A 19,807-nucleotide genomic window follows, 5' to 3' on the forward strand; every position below is an offset into this window, starting at 1 on the left:
CAGGTGGTCCTCGAACAAAAAAGTTTGAGAACCATTGCTTTAGAACATGGTTTATCCTATTAATCCTCAGCAGTGATTTCAGAATGAGGTTGAAGCTCTTACTTTGCTTGGACATTGTCAATGAGAGGAGTGCCGTCCACCCAGAGCCAGGTTCCTTCAGTAACAGCGTCAGTCAGGCCGATCCAGTAGGATTTATCTTCATACCTGTAAGCTCCTTGTGAGCTCCTTGTGATGATCAAAGCCTTATCCGATAGGAATCTCTGAACAGAAAACAAACTTCTATCAGTTGAGCTGTGTCTGAGCCTGTAGTCTGCCATCTAGTGCCAAGTGTTTGAAAGTGAAAGCTCACTTTTATTTGAACAATGTTTGCTTCTGGGAGAAAGAACTATTCTGCACATTACTATCCTACATGCTACTCCAGTGTTAGCTATCAGTGAAGTGAGCAACAGAAATGTGTATTGAAAATCTAACATTGTAAAGAAGACAGTTGTACCTGCTCTACATCACTCTCTATAATCACCAGGTGCCCCCCCAGGGATGTGCAGTTATCACGGCTGGAGGTCCAGTTCATTCTATCAGTGGAGAAGTAGTAACACTTGCCATTGAACAGATCCCAGTTCTGTGGACAGGCTTCACAAACTCGCTCTGCTCAATGAGAGAAGGAAGCAGTGATGATGTACAGGTTTGATCTAAATGACCAATTCGTTATGGACTGAAGCATCTCGAGCTATAGACTTGAAGAAGGCCATTACTTACAAAGACATGAATGGACCAGCCCACCAATCACACTCCTTGAAATAAGGAACCACTCACCCTTGGAAGAGGTGTTTGTCACGGGGCAGTACTGGTCCAGTGCTGAGTAATTCTCTGAGATGATGCTGTAGTTCTTCTCCAGTGTGAACACTATGCAATAATGGACACAGGACTATTTTTAATTAATGCTTAAGTATTTGTTTAATAAACCATTGCCCCACCCTTCTTAGATACAGACTTCATATTTGCTGGTTTTGGGGTTGCTTTTGATTTGATAGTTTTTCTCAGAACTGTTTTTAGACAGTTAAGGAAACCAATCAACAGTCTTGAACAAACCTTTAATCCATCGAAACTATCCAGTCGTTAGTTTGACAATTTGTCAATTTGTTTGTCAATTCGTGAATTGGTCAATTTGTCCAGCAATTCTTCCATAAATGTGTCAATTCATACACTAATTCATAAACGTATTTGTTAATTAATCTAATAATTAATTAATTTGTCAATTCATTAATACGAAAGGCTGTACGGACCTGCAAATTTCCAATCAACCAGACAAACTTCCAAACAAACAGACAATCTCCCAACTGTCAATCTCGCATTGTGCTGAAAACACTGCAAACTTTCTAGCCAATGGGAGCACACACTAATACTTTAACCAATGAAAATCCAGCCTCACTCAAAACTGCTTCAGCCAATAATATTTAGAAGGGCGTTTCAAAAGATATTCTCTTAACAAGATACTCGACTCCGCTGAGCATTGTGGTATATAGAGAGTTAGGCAAAAAAATAATCTATGGAGAGTTAATGCAGGCGTAAGAAATGTTGCTGGTTTTCACCATGTTAAAAAAATGCTGGTAGTTTGTTTACTGTACTATATTGCTGTGTCTTGATAATATTTTATGTTGTTTTGTATTTCTAAAGTAACCGGTGTTACCAGACTGTTAAATGATTTAATCAATACGTTTCTTTAGAGCGATGTTTCTGCGCATGTGCCAACGAACGGGACAGTACTCAGAAAATAGCATTTTTCATAATAACTACGTATTGTCATAATTTGCTAATGTTGCCGTTTTCTTCGAAAGGCCTTGGGCAAATTTGAAGTCTACTTCAAAAGTTTTATGCATTTTTTTTAACATGGTGAAAACCAGCAACATTTCGTACGCCTGCATTGACTCTCCATAGAATTTTTTTGCCTAACTCTCTATATACCACAATGCTTCGCGCAGTGAGACGCAAGTCTCTATTGAAAATCAGATTCAAATATTAGTGTGTGCTCCCATTGGCTAGAAAGGTTGCAGTGTTTTCAGCACAGTGCGAGATTGACAGTTGGAAGTTTGTCTGTTTGTTGGGAAGTTTGTCTGGTTGATTGGAAATTTGCATATCCGTACAGCCTTTCGTATTAATGAATTGACAAATTAATTAATTATTAGATGAATTAAGAAATACGTTTATGAATTGACAAATTAATGGACGAATAGCTGGACAAATTGACCAATTCATGAATTGACAAACAAATTGACAAGCGAATTGACAAACTAACGGCTGGATAGTTTTGGCACAAATGGCACTCCATAGGTTTTACTGCCAAAATTATTAAATAGACACACGTTAATAAGGGTTATATATATATATATGAGAGAGAGAGAGAGAGAGAGAGAGAGAGCACAAGTTATTTTAATTGGGGGTTTCAGTGGGAGTCCTCGCCATAGAACAAATGCCAGTTAAGACAGTATTAAAAAGCAATAAGTTTTTATTACAGACAGAAAATTATAACTCTTATTGGGCAGTCCACAATAAAATACTTGAGGGTGTATAGAGAGAGGCAAAACCAGTACAATTATCACTGTTTGCTTGAGTAATGAGTTTCCACTGCCTGTGCTCAACCCAAAACAAACAACAAGAAAGAAACAAAAACTCCAATAATAAATAAAACAAAAAGAAACACGGCTAATCCCGTGAGTTAATATTCAAACGAAAATTAAATAATAAACAAAACAATTCAAATAACAAACGTGCATTTACACTCACAATCAGTGCTGATTCAAATATAAATAAAAAATAAACAGCTGAAACTAAGCTACAACAGCTTTAGCAGCAATAATATAAGTTAACAGCAAAAGTATACATTAGCAGCAATTTTAATTTACAATAACAGTTGCCGTTATTAAAACTATCTTGTGCAGGTGCCAGTAAACAAGGGACCAACTCACCACCTCTTCAACACGAACACTATCTTGTACAGGTGCCAGGAAACAAGGGACCGGCTCACCACCTCTTCAACACGAACACTATCTTGTACAGGTGCCAGTAAACAAGGGACAGGCTCACCACCTCTTCAACACGAACACTATCTTGTACAGGTGCCAGTAAACAAGGGACAGGCTCACCACCTCTTCAACACGAACACTATCTTGTACAGGTGCCAGTAAACAAGGGACAGGCTCACCACCTCTTCAACACGAACACTATCTTGTACAGGTGCCAGTAAACAAGGGACAGGCTCACCACCTCTTCAACACGAACACTATCTTGTACAGGTGCCAGTAAACAAGGGACCGGCTCACCACCTCTTCAACACGAACACTATCTTGTACAGGTGCCAGTAAACAAGGGACAGGCTCACCACCTCTTCAACACGAACACTATCTTGTACAGGTGCCAGTAAACAAGGGACCGGCTCACCACCTCTTCAACACGAACACTATCTTGTACAGGTGCCAGTAAACAGGAGCCCGGCTCACCGCCTCTTCAACACGAACACTATCTTGTACAGGTGCCAGTAAACAGGAGCCCGGCTCACCGCCTCTTCAACACGAACACTATCTTGTACAGGTGCCAGGAAACAAGTTTTGCTTTCTTTAGAAGTACACTAATCACTCTGGTCCGCTCTCAGCTTCCCACAACTAATAATAAATCACTCTAATATAATACATAACGCAGAATATAAAAACAAACAATATAATTATAAATAAACACACGTGTTGCGTATGTATTGTAGCTATCTTGCTTAACTCATCACAGGGCGAGGCAATCCACACACAGGCGGAGGGCGGGCACGAACCTGGGCCCTCGCACTAAAGCATAGCGCCGATACCGCTGTACAAAACTTCGGGCTTATGGCTTCGTATATATATTATTATATATTATATATATTATTTTGCTTTTTAAATATAATTTTAACTGTACCTTTGTATTAGGACGGGCGTTTGTGTTTTGGATTCTTGCCGGTGTAGTACCAAATTCAGTTCCTCATGAAATACGGTTTCCCTTGTTTTCTTAATATATAAGAGTTGCATTAAGGACAACGCAATGTTCATAGGTGATGTTTATTTAGGAATCGTAGATATTTAAAGTGGCCCTGAAGTGCAAAACACAAGCAAATAAAAAAATACAGACAAACAAAAAAAATGCTTACCTGCAATTAAAAACAAGCTTACTTGCAATTAAAAAAACGACTGCAAATACAAAAACAAACCCTGCATCTTAATTTGTGTACAAACACAAAAAAACGCCTGCATCTTAAAATGTATGTACAAACAAAAAAAAAAGGCTTACATCTTTAAAAAAAAAAAAAAACACCACCAAACAAATCAAATCCTATAATGGAAATGACATAATAAGTGGGCGGGTGTTGGTTAATCACTTTGCCACACACACATACAGTATGTATTTTGCGATTCCCTTGGTTGATGATGGGTGTCGTTCAAGAACAATGAACCTTTGTGTAATTTTTTGCAAAACCTCATATCTCAAGAAGTGAGTTCATATTTCCAGGGTTACAAAAACTCCATGCTTAATGTGTTGGTGCCATATTGAGGCCATGTGACTTGAGGTTACAGCTACGTAGAGACGACACTTTGAGCTACTGTCTTAATGTCTGGTACACAGCTGCATCCTTGCTTTGATTCTCTTATTTGTATTCCATTACCTTTGGTGTCCATTAAAAATGCCCCCTGTCACTGCTGCATTGCTTTAATCCCTGACCATATCAGATGTTTTGACATTGGGTCTTTAAAGTTGTGTAACAGTGAGGCTGTATTCTATGATTCTCTCAATAAAGTTCCATTACAGCTGGTGTCCAGTAGAAATTAACATTGTCTCTGTCACATTGTTTTTAACCTCTGGATGTGATGCACTATATCAATGAATGAGACAGATCTTTCACATTCCCATAACTTCATGTTTACAACCCATTCAGTCCGATATGACAAACCCCTTCGATTATGGAGGCTTTGTTCTTGTTTATAATTTCTAGTTTTGAATTCCATTGCGGACAATTGTGAAAAATAATATTCTTCAATGAGTTCTGAAAACCAGGACTGGCTGCAGGGCTGCTGTGAGTTTCTAAACCTGTTACTGAATCTGTCAAAACAACTCACTGCCTTTGAATTGTGCATACTGCTGTATTATGGATAATTTGTACATGGCGTGTTGCGCAATACTCACTGTAGACTGTGAGGAATATAATGGCAGCCACTGAGAGAGCACACAGCCCTGCCAGGACCAATGCAGCCTGTCTGTATGGAGGAGCTTTACCAGCAGTGGGGTCTGAGGAGAGAGAGAGAGAGAGAGAGAGAGAGAGAGAGAGACTTTTACGATCCTTTATTAATTCGTTACAATTGAAATCCATACAATAACAATAATAATAACAATAATAAAGGTAAAACACAACAAATTAAGATACTTGCTGGCTCTGGGGATCAGCATAAAATCCTAAAAAACATCATGTTCTCCTTTAAAAACGGATTTTAAACAAATAAAAGGATCATAAAATGTAAATAAAACACAAAAAAACAAATAAAAACCCCATATGTTAAAAAAACTAAACAGTGTTTTTCCGATAAAATAGATTAATACCAAATTAATAAAAACACTGTAAAACAATACAAAATATATATAAATAACTAAAAGAGAAACAGGAGCTCTCTCTCCTTACTCAGTGAGCACAAGGCATCTCCCACACACCACCTCTCCTGAAAGCCCTCCAGGTTACTGACCATTTTAAAATAGTTAAAATCACCCATTACCCGGCTGACAACTAAAATACGAAATAATCTGGCAGCATCTGCTAGCCCTGCCTCTAAAATCTTATTTTTCCTAGATTTTAAAATGGCTAATTTTGCCTGCCCTAAAATAAAATTAATTAAAAACACACCTATCCCTATTTTTAAAACTATAGGGGAACCCAAAAATAAAAGTATCTTTGCTGAAAATTACCCCAAGAATCTGCAGGAGCCCCTGCAAGAGGTGAAAGAGCGACCCCAGCCTGACACAGTCAGTGAATGTGTGGAACACGGTCTCCTCCTCCCCACAGAAGCAGCACTCAGCACTGATGCTGGGGTCCACTCTGTGGAGGAACCTTCCAGTAGACACGGCACAATGCAGGATCCTCCACTGCAGGTCCCCTGCTCTCTTGCTTAAAGGCAGTTTGTACAGCACCCTCCATACTGGCTGTCTCTCTTCTGCTACCTGCAAATGGCTTCTCCATTTTGTGTCCACAGACCCTTTTAGGTGGCTGGACTGGACTGTTTAAACATGCAGCTTGTATAGTTTTTTCCCCCCTGCTTCTTGGAGTGCTATATTTTTAACTCCCTCCATTTTCCTTATTCTCTCTCCTTCCCCACCCTCTTCCTCACCTAAACCTGGGGATAAAAAAAACTGTGGGAAAAAAGGGGTCCCCTCCCTGATCAGGCCCCCCAGCTATTCCCTCCCCCAAAGCCTCCTTGAGCTTTGGTGAGAGAGAGTTCTTCAACTCATGAATCATCTTCTCCGCCAGCCTCTCTGAATGCCAGCCCAGCCGCCTAGCCAGCTGAGCTGCTGAGATCCAACAGGGGGGCCCTGACTTGATCAGGTGAGCCAGTCGGGTTACACCAGCCCTGACAAAACTGGCACACAGTGCCCCCGACTGAAAAAACTGAATGGGAAAAAGGAGATTAAAGAAGAGGGGTTCCTCCAGTAGAGACTGGCCTGTCACCGACCCCTCCTCCCTCTCCACGCTTACTGTCTGCCACACTTTAAAAACATTCACATAAAAAGAGGGGAAACCTGTCTTGTCTAGCCTGGAGAAATCAATTAAAAACAAGTTGCGATCTAACCCCATTCCTCCTACCCGTCTCAGAAAATAAAAGGGTATCTCTCTCCAGTGAGCCCCTTCCTCGGCGTACAGGAGCCTCTTCACTGCCTGCAGTCTGAAAGCTGCCACCCTGCTGGCAATGCTGACCAGGCCTTGCCCCCCTTCATGACAGCTGAGCCAGCAGCCCCTGCCAGCTGAGCAGCCGCCCCCTCACCTTATCCACCAGGCCCTCCCAATTCCTCTGCATGAAAAGCTCTGTCCCAAAGAACACCCCCAGCACCTTAATCCCAGTCCGATCCCACTGCAGGGCCTGAGGCAGCATGGGGGGACCCCCCTCCTGCCAGCTGCCTGACAGAAAGGTGTTGCATTTTTCCCAGTTTATCCGTGCTGAAGATGCTCTCTGAAACACTGCCAAGCTCTCCTCTAGGACCTGGACGTCCCCATCGCTACATACAAACACGTTCACATCATCAGTGTAAGCTGATACTTTCACAGAGACAGGGACGGGTGAGGCAGGCACTGCCCAGCCAGACAACCTGCCCCTCAGAAGATGCAACAGTGGCTCTATAGACAATGAATACAGCATACCAGACAGGGCGCAGCCCTGCCTTATACCCCTGCACACTGGGAAGGGCTGACTCAGCCCATTGTTGATCTTTAAAATACTAAAAATGTTGGAATATAAAACCAGAATATAAGAGATAAAACCAGGGCCGAACCCGAAAGCCTCCAGTGTTTTAAAGAGGTAGGTGTGGTCGACTCTATCGAAAGCCTTCTCTTGATCCAGGGAGACCATTCCTACATTCAAATCACAAATATCACTTACAGTTAAAAAATCTCTAATAAAAAATAAGTTATCAAAAATAGAGCGACCCGGTATACAATATGTTTGATCCATATGGACCACAGTTCCAATAACTGTTTTTAATCTATTAGCGATTGTTTTGGATAAAATCTTTAAATCAGAACATAAAAGTGACATAGGTCTCCAATTCTTAAGCTGGCAAAGGTCTCCCTTCTTGGGCAGCAGTGTAACCACTGTCCTACGGCAGCTAAGAGGCAGTTCCTTGTGGCTGAGGCTCTCTCTCAGAACCTGGTGCAAATCCTCCCCCATTATATCCCAGAAAATATTATAAAATTCTGCTGGCAGTCCATCGATCCCGGGAACCTTTCCGCTGGAGAGCTGCTTGACAGCGGCAGTCATCTCCTGGTGGGTCAGCGGTGCATCCAGCTGAATCTGCTCCTCCTCACTGAGGCTGGGTAACCCATGGAGCAGCCGCTCAGTGACCTCTAGGTTGCAGAGTTCTTTATTATAAAGTTCCTTGTAAAAATGCACCACCTCTCTGCTGATTTCCTCCCGGGTGTATAGTTCTTTCCCACCAAGAGTCCTGATACAGCACAGCTGTCTACTGTCCGCTCTCCTTTACAGGTTGAAGAAGAAACTGGTGGGGGCATCCATGTCTCTGAACTCCATGAATCTGGAACGCACAATCGCCCCCTTCACTCTTTCCTTCAGCAAGCTCCCCAGCGCAAGTTTCTGCTCTTTTAGGTTCTCCAGGGTCTGTTCTTTAAATTCTGAATTTAAACTTTCCTCTAGGAGGAGGATTTTTGACTCCAGCTCTCTCACGGCTGTGTTCAGTGACCTGGTTGCATTTATAGTATTTATTGTTGACAAAAACTTTTAATTTGTATTTTGCCAATGTCACCCACCACTGTCTTAAATCTTTATACTGTGCTTTTTCTTTTTTCCAAATTATCCAAAAAAGTTTGAATTGTTGCTTGAATTTTACATCTTGTAATAATTTTACATTGAAATGCCAGTAAGCTGTTCTGTGGGGTTCTGATTGAATTATTACTGTAATTAATAGACAGTGGTGGTCAGAGAGACTACTGGGGGATGATTCTTGCTTTGATAAATTTATTTAAATAATAAATTTTAGAAGTATAAAACCGGTCTAGTCTCGCTCTATATATATACACAGTTTGTGTGATACTGAGACCAGGTGTATTGTCTTGAACTGGGGTGCAGGCATCTCCATATGTCAACCAGGTCACTGGACTCAATGCAGCCAGCTCTCTGGAGGACTGAGGGTGTGGTTCATCATTATTTCTATCAATATTAAAATTAACACTACAATTAAAATCTCCTCCTTGTACCACCACATCGTTATTATTAATATTAAAAAGAGCTTGCTTTAATTTTTAAAAAAATAAAATTTGTTCCCCCCCTCTATTGGGGGCATAAATATTAATAAAAACATACACTGTACTGCCCAGCCTAGCTCTTACTTTTAAAATCCTCCCTTTCTCGATTTCATCCATATCTAATAAAACTGCCCCTAGGCTGGGTTTAAAAAGCACGGCTACTACTGCACTAGTACTAGCGCCGTGACTCATCATGCACAGCCCTTCCACTCCGCTCGCCACGCCTCCTCATTCTCCTGATCCGAGTGCGTTTCCTGCAGAAACACCACCCACGCCTGCTTCTGCTCTAAAAACTCAACTAGCTGCGCCCTCTTAAAAGACTGTCTGCAGCCGTTTAGATTAAAAGAAACAAAAACGCACCTTTCCATCATAGCTAAAAAAACTAACAGACTGAAAAAAGTAATAAAAGAAGTTTCATAAAACACAGTCATTTTTAAACAAGAGATTTTGAACCACTGTTAAGATCTTTCTTAATTTTCTGAACATTTTTTTTTAAATCTATAACGTTTTGGCTGATCAAATTCTTCTTTCCTTGCAATAACGTGAGCGGAGTGGAGAAATAACCTTAAATCAGGGAAAAAAAACTCTCTATTTCTACTCCCCTTTTCCCTTTTGTTTCTGTCATAAAATCATTTACCTGCTCAAGCGTGTATAACTTTTTCTTACTGAAGGGTTGGCTGTCAGGGATGTCTGAGATAAGCAAGGAGTCAGAGTGCTCCCCCTCCATCTCTTCTGCGCTGTCCTCTCGCTCGCCCCCGAGAATCCGCTCCTCCGCAGCTCCCTCCGACTCCTCGACACCGGTCTCTGCCTCAGCCGTCACTGTTTCAGGCGGCTGAGATTCAGCCAGCGGAGAATCTTGCACCGCGCCCGGCTCACCCTCTGCTGTGTTCTCTTCCTCCGCATTGGGAGGGACTGACTCCCTGTCTGGAGCCCACAGTCTCCCTGTCTGCATGGGTTCGGAGTTCTGCACTGGCTGAGCTCTGCCATCCGGCAGCTCTGCAGCCTTCTGTTGAAATCGTTTCTTTTTAGCTACTACCTTGAATGGTTCTTCACCATTCTCAGTAGTAGCTGTATTTTCCTCCGAACCCGTCAGTGACAGACTACGGCTGGGTCTCTTTGTGCGAGGCCGTGGTGTTGGTGGTTCTGCTCCGGTTTCCTTCTGGATCGCTGCCTCCTCGGTCAGCACGGGCTCGCTCTGCGGCTGCTGTGCAGGAGCCAACTCTTCCTCCCGCTCACCCCCAACACCCCCGACTTCCTCCCCGCCAGCATCACCCTGATCCTGCCCTGTTTCTGCTCTAGCCTCCTTTCTCGGGCAGGCTTTCCTCTGGTGTCCCTGTTCTCCACAGTAAAAGCACCTCATCATTTCAGAACTGACAAACACCACACAATTCATCCCTTCCACATTAAAATTCCAGGCTACATTAATGACTTGATTAGGATCATTTAGTAAGACAAACGCCTGCCTTCTAAACGACATGACGTGCCTAACATTGTTATTTTTGCACCCAAGCGGGATTCCCTTAGGTAAACCAGTTTACCAAAACGAGCTAAATTCTTTTCTAATGGCTCATTTTTAAAAAAACGGAGGCACATTAGAAATAATAACTTTCGTTACCGGGGTTACTAGAGGGGAAACCTGAACAAATTCTCCTTTTACTGTAAAGCCTTCCTCTACCAGCTTGTTTACCAGAGACACCTCCACTAAAAAAATTACCAGCGCTTTATTCATCCTTGACGCTGACATAATATTCTCAAACCCCACCACCTCTCCTACTGCCAGCAGACACTCCTACACCGAAACCCCGGGGTCAGGCAGGCAACGGACCCCATGTCGGCGAGTGAGAGCCCCCAGCCCTCCTGAATGAGACCCCATTACGGGATCTCCAAACACACACCACCACCCTACAAACAAACAAACACACACACACACACACACACACACACACACACACACACACACACACACACACACACACCACTAACCTACGAACAAACAAACACCCAAAAAGAACAACTAAGTAACTATCAAAACAAAAGAGAGAGAGAGAGAGAGAGAGAGAGAGAGAGAGAGAGAGAGAGAGAGAGAGAGAGAGAGAGAGAGACAGACAGAGAGAGACAGAGACATCGACATCTTCACACTACACCACACCACAATAGAACACTGCATGCACTACACCTACCTGGGCCTAAACATCAGCGCATCAGGTCGCTTTAACCCGGCAGTGAATGCACTAAGAGAGAAGGCCCGCAGGGCTTTCTATTCCATAAAGAAAAAGCTTTATATAAAACTCCCCATTAGAATTTGGCTCAAAATTTTTGAAAGTGTTATCAAACCCATTGCCCTCTATGGCAGTGAAGTGTGGGGTCCGCTCACAGAGCAGGATTACACTAAATGGGATAAACACCCAATAGAAGCCCTGCACACAGAGTTCTGCAAAAACATCCTGCAAATACAGAGAAAAACACCAATCAACGCGTGCAGAGCAGAACTAGGTCAATATCCATTATTGATCTCAATACAAAAAAGAGCAATTAAATTTTGGCTTCATCTAAAACAAAGCAACCCAAACTCCTACCACAGTAAAGCCCTGCAGTACCAAGAACTGAGCCAAAAGAAGAGTCCCCTCAGCCAGCTGGTCCTGAAGCTCACTGCACTAACACACACTAACACCAACCAGCCTCAGGACAGCACTGCTCCAACACAGACAATTCTAGTTAACCAAATTATAACACAACACAAACAAAACTACCTCACCTATTGGGACACACACACAAAAACACAAAGCAAATTAGAGTGCTATCGGGCCCTAAAAAGACACTACACCCTGGCTGAATACCTGAGCAGGGTGAAAGACAACAAGCAGAGGCAGATCCTAACCAAATACAGGCTCAGTGAGCACAGCCTGGCCATAGAAACAGGCCGACACAGGCAGACCTGGCTGCCCAAAGAGGACCGGCTGTGTCATCACTGTCAACTCCAACAAGTAGAGACAGAGATGCACTTTCTACTGCAGTGTATAAAATACACAGAAATAAGGGAAACTTTCTTCCCACAAATAAAAAATCTCTGCAAAACATTCTCAGACCTGCCAGACTCTCAAAAACTCCCAATCCTCCTCGGAGAGGAGTCCAGCTGTGTCCAACTGGCAGCCCAGTACACAGCCGCCTGTCACAGCCTGAGGGACAAACAGTGAGCACTCTACATTAGTTCAAATCTTGTTATATTTCATTGTTGTTATTGTTAACTTATTAATAACGTGGTTATTATTTATATTTGTTTACCATTATTATTATCATTATTATTCTCATCAGTGTTATTGTCTATTTAATGTTCAGATGATGTACTGTGTATGCATTGCTTTGGCAATACTGTGAATAATGGTCATGCCAATAAAGCACCTTTGAATTTGAATTTGAATTTGAGAGAGAGAGAGAGCAGCACAGCATTGATTCACACACAACATGCACAGGCACACAGAGACAGCCCCAGAGCCCTATCACTGCCCAGTGTTCTAGTCAGCCAGCAGTGCTTGTGCAAGATTCATGTGGTGATAGTCTCACTAAGCCCAGGAATTATAAAGGTCCACACTGTCTCAATATACTGAGCTCATTTCTGCTACTCAGACAGTTTTATTTCAGAAGAAGATTTTAAAGTGTTCATAGTAAGGTGTGCTTGAATTCTTTTCATGCTAATCATTTTAGTGTTTCTCTTTTTCAAAACATGTAATCATTGGCCAGTGTTGATCAGGGTTGCTGTTTTAATTTAGAAGTATGCAACTTACGTTGTTTCTTCTGTCCTGTATTGCACAAAGTGGAACCACAGAATTGCACTTGTCTTGTGGTACATTTAACTTCCTTAAACACAACTACAGATAAAATTGCTGAAGAAAGTAATGGAATAAACAAAGCAAATGTGAAGACTTTTTAAAATTTTTTATCAGTATGTGAATCAATTTGATTGAGCTTCAGTTCTCATTAACTTCTGTTACTTGTATACAAAAAAAAACACCCTTTCAGTGAATGTCTAGACTTTTAGCAGTAGTAAAGTGAAGCGGGGACATGTTTAAATGTGACCCAGTGTGGTACTTACCCCCTTGTTGTGCACCTGCTCTCTTGCCCTGGGGCTGGTTTACTGTGGAGTAGACATCCTCCGAGGGTTTCTGCAGCCCAGTGTAAATGCCGTCCATCTCCATTGCTAGTGCTGTAGAGAAGTGAGCTAGAGAGGAAGTTCTAGCTGCTATATTAACAGTGCAGACTCTGCAGGGCTGGACAGAGGCTAGAGGAAGTGGTGTTTCACTATGGAGGGAGATCACTGTCAAAAATATTCGTATGCATAAAAAGAATTTGTACTTGTAATTACAGGTACAAATCAAAAATATGGGTACAACTCAAAAAAATAACACATACAAATCAGAAAATTACAAGTACAAATCAAAAATGATTATCATCATTAATATTATTTTAATCACTACAATTACACCGTGTAACAATTTTATTTTTTTTTTTTTGGTTCCTGTGTAGTAAGTGTTATTTCCTAATTGCTTATGCCTCACAAGTATAGAAAATGGCTATTATTCCCCACAAACTTTGCTTTTGTGACCAGGACAGTGATATTTTGAAATTTACCTATTTTCCAGAACATTCCAGATAGATTCAGTGCTGAGTAAACTTGGAGTAACTTCTAGAACTTTCTAGAACTTTCCAGCAATATAAATAGTAGCATAAATACAGGGGCCTTAAGCCCACCAGTTCAGTTTAGTTCCAGCTGCCTAAGTGGATACATATCTGCATTTTTCTGAGATGGCATCAAGGTCATAGGAGACTTCAAAATGGTGGCATTCCTGATGGGTCTCCAAGGCAGTTTTACCAAGTTTCCCTGCTATCTTTGCCTTTGGGACAGCAGGGACACCAAGGCGCACTACCACAGGCGGGACTGGCCACAGCGGTCCGAGTTCTCTGTGGGGAGGAACAACGTCAAGTGGGAGCCACTGGTGGACCCCAGGAAGGTGCTGATGCCATCACTGCACATCAAATTGGGCCTTATAAAACAATTTGTCAGAGCTCTAGATAAGGAGTCGGCAGCCTTCAAGTACCTTCAAGACTTCTTCCCTAAGCTGTCTGAGGCAAAGGTCAAAGCCGGTGTCTTCGTCGGACCACAGATGAAGAAGATCCTGGAGTGCAATGAATTCCCCAAGAAGCTCACTAGTAAGGAGAAAGCGGCTTGGAACAGCTTTGTCGCAGTGGTTCGGGGCTTCCTGGGCAATCACAAGGCCGAAAACTATGTGGAGCTGGTTGAGACTCTGGTGAAGAACTACGACACAATGGGCTGTAGGATGTCCCTCAAAGTCCATATCCTTGATGCTCATCTTGATAAATTCAAGGAGAACATGGGAGCGTACTCGGAGGAGCAAGGCGAGCGCTTCCACCAGGATATACTGGACTTTGAACGTCGCTACCAAGGACAGTATAACGAGAACATGATGGGAGACTACATTTGGGGGCTGATTTGTGAAAGTGATTTACAGTATAATCGTAAATCTCGAAAAACTACTCACTTCTAAATCTTTTGTAGTCATTTTTGTATTACTTTAGTATAAATACATGGTAATTTGGATTCATATTTTGTTTTTTTCTGTCTATGTGAACGAAAAGACACAAATTCGCCCATTTTCTCATTGGAAATAGGTAAATTTCAAAATATCACTGTCCTGGTCACAAAAGCAAAATTTGTGGGAATAATAGCCATTTTCTATACTTTTGAGGCATAAGCAATTAGGAAATAACACTTACTACCCAGGAACAAAAATTGTGTTACATAGTGTTCTGTGTCTCTGCTGTGTTTGCCCGAGGTAAATATTGTTTTCCTACTTTTGGTATGTTACTGTAAAGCATTTTAACCATGGTTTGATTACTGGGGAAGTTGTATTAATATTGAATTGGTTAATATTCAGCAGACACATGAGACAGGTGGTGAACTTTTTAATTCTTATTTTTATTTATCTCCGCCCCCCATACATTCATTACGCATTACGCATTATCATTACAGAAGTATTGCGGGATGTATATGTTTTGAACTGTCTTTTTAAATGGCAATACAGTTAAGCAGGCAACGATTGATGGGCTTAAAATACTAAAATGTATTTTTACGAGACTTTAAGGATGTGTGCAATAAAGGCAGCTATGTAGTTTTATTCTGCTTCAATAAATGTATAGGTACAGTGTGTGAAGTAGGGGAATATATCGGTATTTAACTTGATAGCAGAGCTGATGTTAATTGTATGTGTTTCTATTTTTAGAGGGCATCGATCCCTGTTTTCATTAGGCTTTGTTTTTGCTTATTGCGTTTTCACTTTAAAGATTTATTTTTGTCACTGATTGTTTTGGGATTTATATTGTTGTGTTATTTTTGTTTCTTTTATTTGAGATATATACTATATATATATCTCTATATATGTAAACGGTGCTTACTTATTAATAATAGTACTAAATTATCACTATTGGGAATTGTAGTTAAATGAATACACACGTGATTTTAATGTTTCGTATTTTTTTCTGTTGTATTGGATTACAGCAGTGTTTGACTTTGCGCTTTCTCTCTTCTTTTTTTGTACGAATTGTTTTGTTTGTATTTAACTAGTTTGAGATTCTTCCTGTTGGTCCTGTTATCATGACGACTTCATTGAAACCAACGAGCGCAATATGTTCTGCCCGGAGTCTATTGGATAAAGGAGCGGTGCTGCTTTAAAAACCGGCTGCTGGATGGTGACGCAGTGTGCCCTTGACCGAGAGAGATTGTGTTTGTGAACGCCAGGAAAATACAGAGCGACTTTTGGTTGTTAATTTTAGTTAAGTTTTGTTTTTAGCGTTTATTCCAGTTTGATTGGAAAATTAAATGTTCTACCCACGAATGAGTTGATCCGCGGAAGAGTCATGATCCGTTAATACTTTCTGTATGTGGTGAGAACAAAGTTGGTTTGTGTAGCTGAGAAAGTGTATGGTTAAATTGACATTTGTAATATATTGGCTCTCTGTTTTTCCCTCGCGTTGGGCCACTATTTATTGTTTATGGGCTAATTGATTTTATGATGTATCCATTTTAGAATTGAAACCGGTAATTCTATTTTAATTATTGTATTAATTGTGTTGGTGGATTTTAAAACATATGTTTTGTCTGGGGGTTAATGGAGTGTGAGCTTTGTCTATAGGCTTTATCTTATAGTTATTCTTTATGGCACTGTCATTTTGTATGTAGTCCATTTGTGAACCTTTTTCATTTCTCTACCATTTTGCCTTGCAGTGTTAATGTTTTTGTTTTTCTTTTTACAAATTGTTGATTTATATATTGTGTTCATGGTGTTATGTTATATGGGATTTTTCTTTATTTTGATTGTTTTGATCTGTTAAATGGTTACTTTTTATTTTGCTTACACTGTGAGATATTATTGGGAAAGTGTGTAATTGAGTCGATTGGGTTGTTTACTTTTTATTTTTGTCCTATATTGTATCGATGTGTTAAGTGAAGTGTTTTAGAATTTGTTATTTACATTGTATCCTCTTTCTCCATTCCTTCTGTTCTTTTTTTAAATTGTGTATTTTTCTTATTAAAGATATAATTGATTGAACTATCCTTGTTTGTACATTTGTCCTATCTGAGATTGGCTGTCCAATTAAAAGGAGCCTGGCCCTGGGTATTACATATAGTGTGTGTGTGTATATAATATATAAATATATATATATAGCAGACGCCTTTATCCAAGGTGACAGAGACTAGGGTGTGTGAACTATGCATCAGCTGCAGAGTCACTTACAATTACGTCTCACCCGAAAGACGGAGCACAAGGAGGTTAAGTGACTTGCTCAGGGTCACACAATGAATCAGTGGCTGAGGTGGGATTTGAACCGGGGACCTCCTGGTTACAAAGCTGTTTCTTTAACCACTACTCAAAGCTGTTGCTCACTTCACACTGACCCCATGAGAATGTTAGATAACTAGTTTAGTTTTTGTACTGATGCTACCGATTTTCTATGTTGCTTTACTACACAGACTGTTGCGTGTCTACATTAACTGGTTAATATCATTAAGCACTGATTTGGACTCTGGGGTTTCGTTGCACTAGGATAAATGTGCATTTGAATATCTAGTCCACCTATTGGACAGCTAATACTACTATGCACTCATGGCACTTTGACTTTGCTGCTATACATATTTAAATAAGACTATTGATTAGTGTATAAATATTGCACCTTGCTATTTTGCACATGAGACTGCTATACATAATGAAATGGTTAATCTACGTACAATTGCATTTTGTTGTTACAAGTTGAAGTTGCTTTCATCTACTAGGTTTGGATCTTTAAGAGTATTAATAACTAAGTGTTTGGCCTTTTGTCCTTTAGTTATAGCTGTCTGTCGTAAAGGAACGATTTAATTATTTGATATTGGATATTTCACATGTTACACCAACCTAGTTGTCTCTCCTTTTGAGTGGATAGCACTGCTTGTGTTTAATTATTTTAATTATGGTCTCAAGTTGCCTTAATACATCAATCTAACTGATATTACTGTAATGGTTTTGTTTGAATTGTATGATACTGTTGAGTTTTTTTTATTCAGCTTTTTCCTTTCTATTTTAATAAACAGCCTTGGCATTTTTGAATTGCATATATGTCTATGCCTTTCATTTAATTGAAGGGAATCTATGCGGGGGGTTAAGATTTACTTGTTTAAATACTCAATTTCCCTTATATAATTATAACATCTAGTAAGGGTGGCGTAGTCAACTATATTATCACTTATGATCTATGGACAGGGCGCTACATTTATTTATTTATATATATATATGGAGTGAATCCAGGGAGATCTTTAATAGTACTGCAGCCAAGAGTGAGTGTACCAGATTAGCAGATAGGAAGTGTCACATTTTGTTAGTTCCTCAAAAAACAGACTTAATCCAATCAGCACCCACCAAAATGTTAAATGTAGTTTATTACACGTGTGAAGAGGAAGTTTCGAAAGAAGGCAGCTTGCAAAATAGAGGCAATGCAAGGGACTGCTAACTAATACCCTGTGACAACAGTACAGTCTCACCCTGTGTGCAGCAGCACTAACAATCCCACGTCCTGACCACATAGAGACCCATGTTGAAGCAAAGCTCATTTTCTGAAAGCAATAAACATGTTTTAAAACCTAGCGTTACTGATGACTATAATAACAGACTCTGAGAGCTTTCTTTAACCTTGTATCACATATGCTGTTTGCTATAGCATGGGCTTGACCCTGGTATAACTGAGAAACAACCCACACACTCACACACTAAGGAAGGACTGCAACAAAACAAGCAGGAGACCTTTAAAGAGATCCACACTTTAGCGTCATTCCATGCCACCTCAACCAGTGCCATTGTCTGTCCGTCTCAGATTTTCCTAGAAAGATTCACCTGGCGGTTTTCAGACAGGCTGAGGTCAGAAATGATAGCTGTTATTTTTTTATTTTTTTAATTTACCCTTCGACTTGTGACCTTGCAAAGGTCAACCTAAAGTGAGAAGGGACCTTGACCAGAAAAATCATCCTGGGTGCAATTTAGATGCTACCATCATGCGTAGCACCTCATTCTACTCCTATTGAATAGGGCTTTTCAGGAAAAAAATACTAGGAGCACTTCTGGCAAACCTAACCCTTTACCCTGTAGGGGATGTGGGTCCTAAAATGTAAGTATTGCTGTAAGAACCTTAGGAACCAGTCTTCCAAATTCTGTGAAAAACTTTTGGTTTCAAGTCCCACCACTGGTCATTAAATCCCCTTGAAATTTGAATTTTTGCTATTTGTACCAAGTTTAGGCCGTAATAACTTTCGTCGGGGGAATCCAAAAAATCACCCAAAGGTATGTTTGGATAGATGTTGATGAGATCTACAAGCATCAAGCAAAATATGTTGGTATCCAGGGATTTTGGATTTTTGAAGTTGCATTTGTCATGCATTCAAGCATTGCTTATGGCCACTTCAGTGAGGTTAAAGTACCTATCCAAGACTGGTGCCGAAGGGTCTTACAGCAATACTTACATTTTAGGACCCACATCCCCTACAGGGTAAAGGGTTAGGCTGCAGTTAGAATAAAACTCGTCAGTTACCCCTCGTCTTGTAATTTGCCAGAAGTGAGTAGGGTGTTCCTAGTATTTATTTTTTCTGAAAAGCCCTATTCAATACGAGTAAAATAAGGTGCTACACATGATGGTAGCATCTAAATTACACCCTGGGTGATTTTTCTGTTCAAGGTCCTTCCTCACTTTAGGTTGACCTTTGCCAGGTCACAGGTCAAAGGGGACATTTAAAAAAAAAAAATGGCTATCATTTCTGAACTCAGTATGTCAGAAAACTCCCAGGTGAATCTGATACGGACGGGCAACGAAATGTCCCTTTTCTGGTTGAGTTGGGGTGGAATGACATTTATTATTCTATTACAGCAATGTTGATGGCAGTTACAATAAAAGTAAGTTCACCAGATCGGTCCAACAAGCACTACAGTATAAACTGGGGCTGTGATTTTAGTGTTAAAACCCAAAAACTAAATGTAAAAAATATCAAAGAGGAAGCTTATTAGTGTTGCGCAGTGCAGTGAAACATTCTGCGCTGATGTAAGAAATTTTAGTAAGCAAATCAAGCACCAATCTGAGGAGAAGCAGCAACAGAAAATGATAGGGAACGCACATATTGGGCATTAAAAGAGAAAACACATTAAATATTTAGAAAAAAATATATATAAATGATGATTGCTTTTG

The 19,807-nt window shown here is 40.6% G+C and overlaps 2 protein-coding genes across 2 annotated transcripts in view; both read right to left on the bottom strand.

Moving 5' to 3' along the window:
* LOC131698941 (C-type lectin domain family 4 member E-like) overlaps nt 1–13,225 on the bottom strand; it is a 43,639-nt gene extending 30,414 nt beyond the window's left edge. The window contains exons 1-5 of the mRNA XM_058994028.1: nt 13,122–13,225; nt 5,200–5,301; nt 814–903; nt 494–645; nt 103–260 (exon numbers count right to left, since the gene is read on the bottom strand). Coding sequence (XP_058850011.1) covers nt 103–260; nt 494–645; nt 814–903; nt 5,200–5,301; nt 13,122–13,224 — 605 coding nt within the window. The 5' untranslated portion in view covers nt 13,225. The remainder of the gene's footprint in view (nt 1–102; nt 261–493; nt 646–813; nt 904–5,199; nt 5,302–13,121) is intronic.
* LOC117425226 (uncharacterized) overlaps nt 1–19,807 on the bottom strand; it is a 159,010-nt gene that overhangs the window by 83,722 nt on the left and 55,481 nt on the right. The gene's annotated exons all lie outside the window — the stretch shown is intronic.

The sequence above is a fragment of the Acipenser ruthenus genome, chromosome 20 (assembly GCF_902713425.1).
Source record: "Acipenser ruthenus chromosome 20, fAciRut3.2 maternal haplotype, whole genome shotgun sequence".
Classification (NCBI taxonomy): Eukaryota; Metazoa; Chordata; class Actinopteri; order Acipenseriformes; family Acipenseridae; genus Acipenser; species Acipenser ruthenus.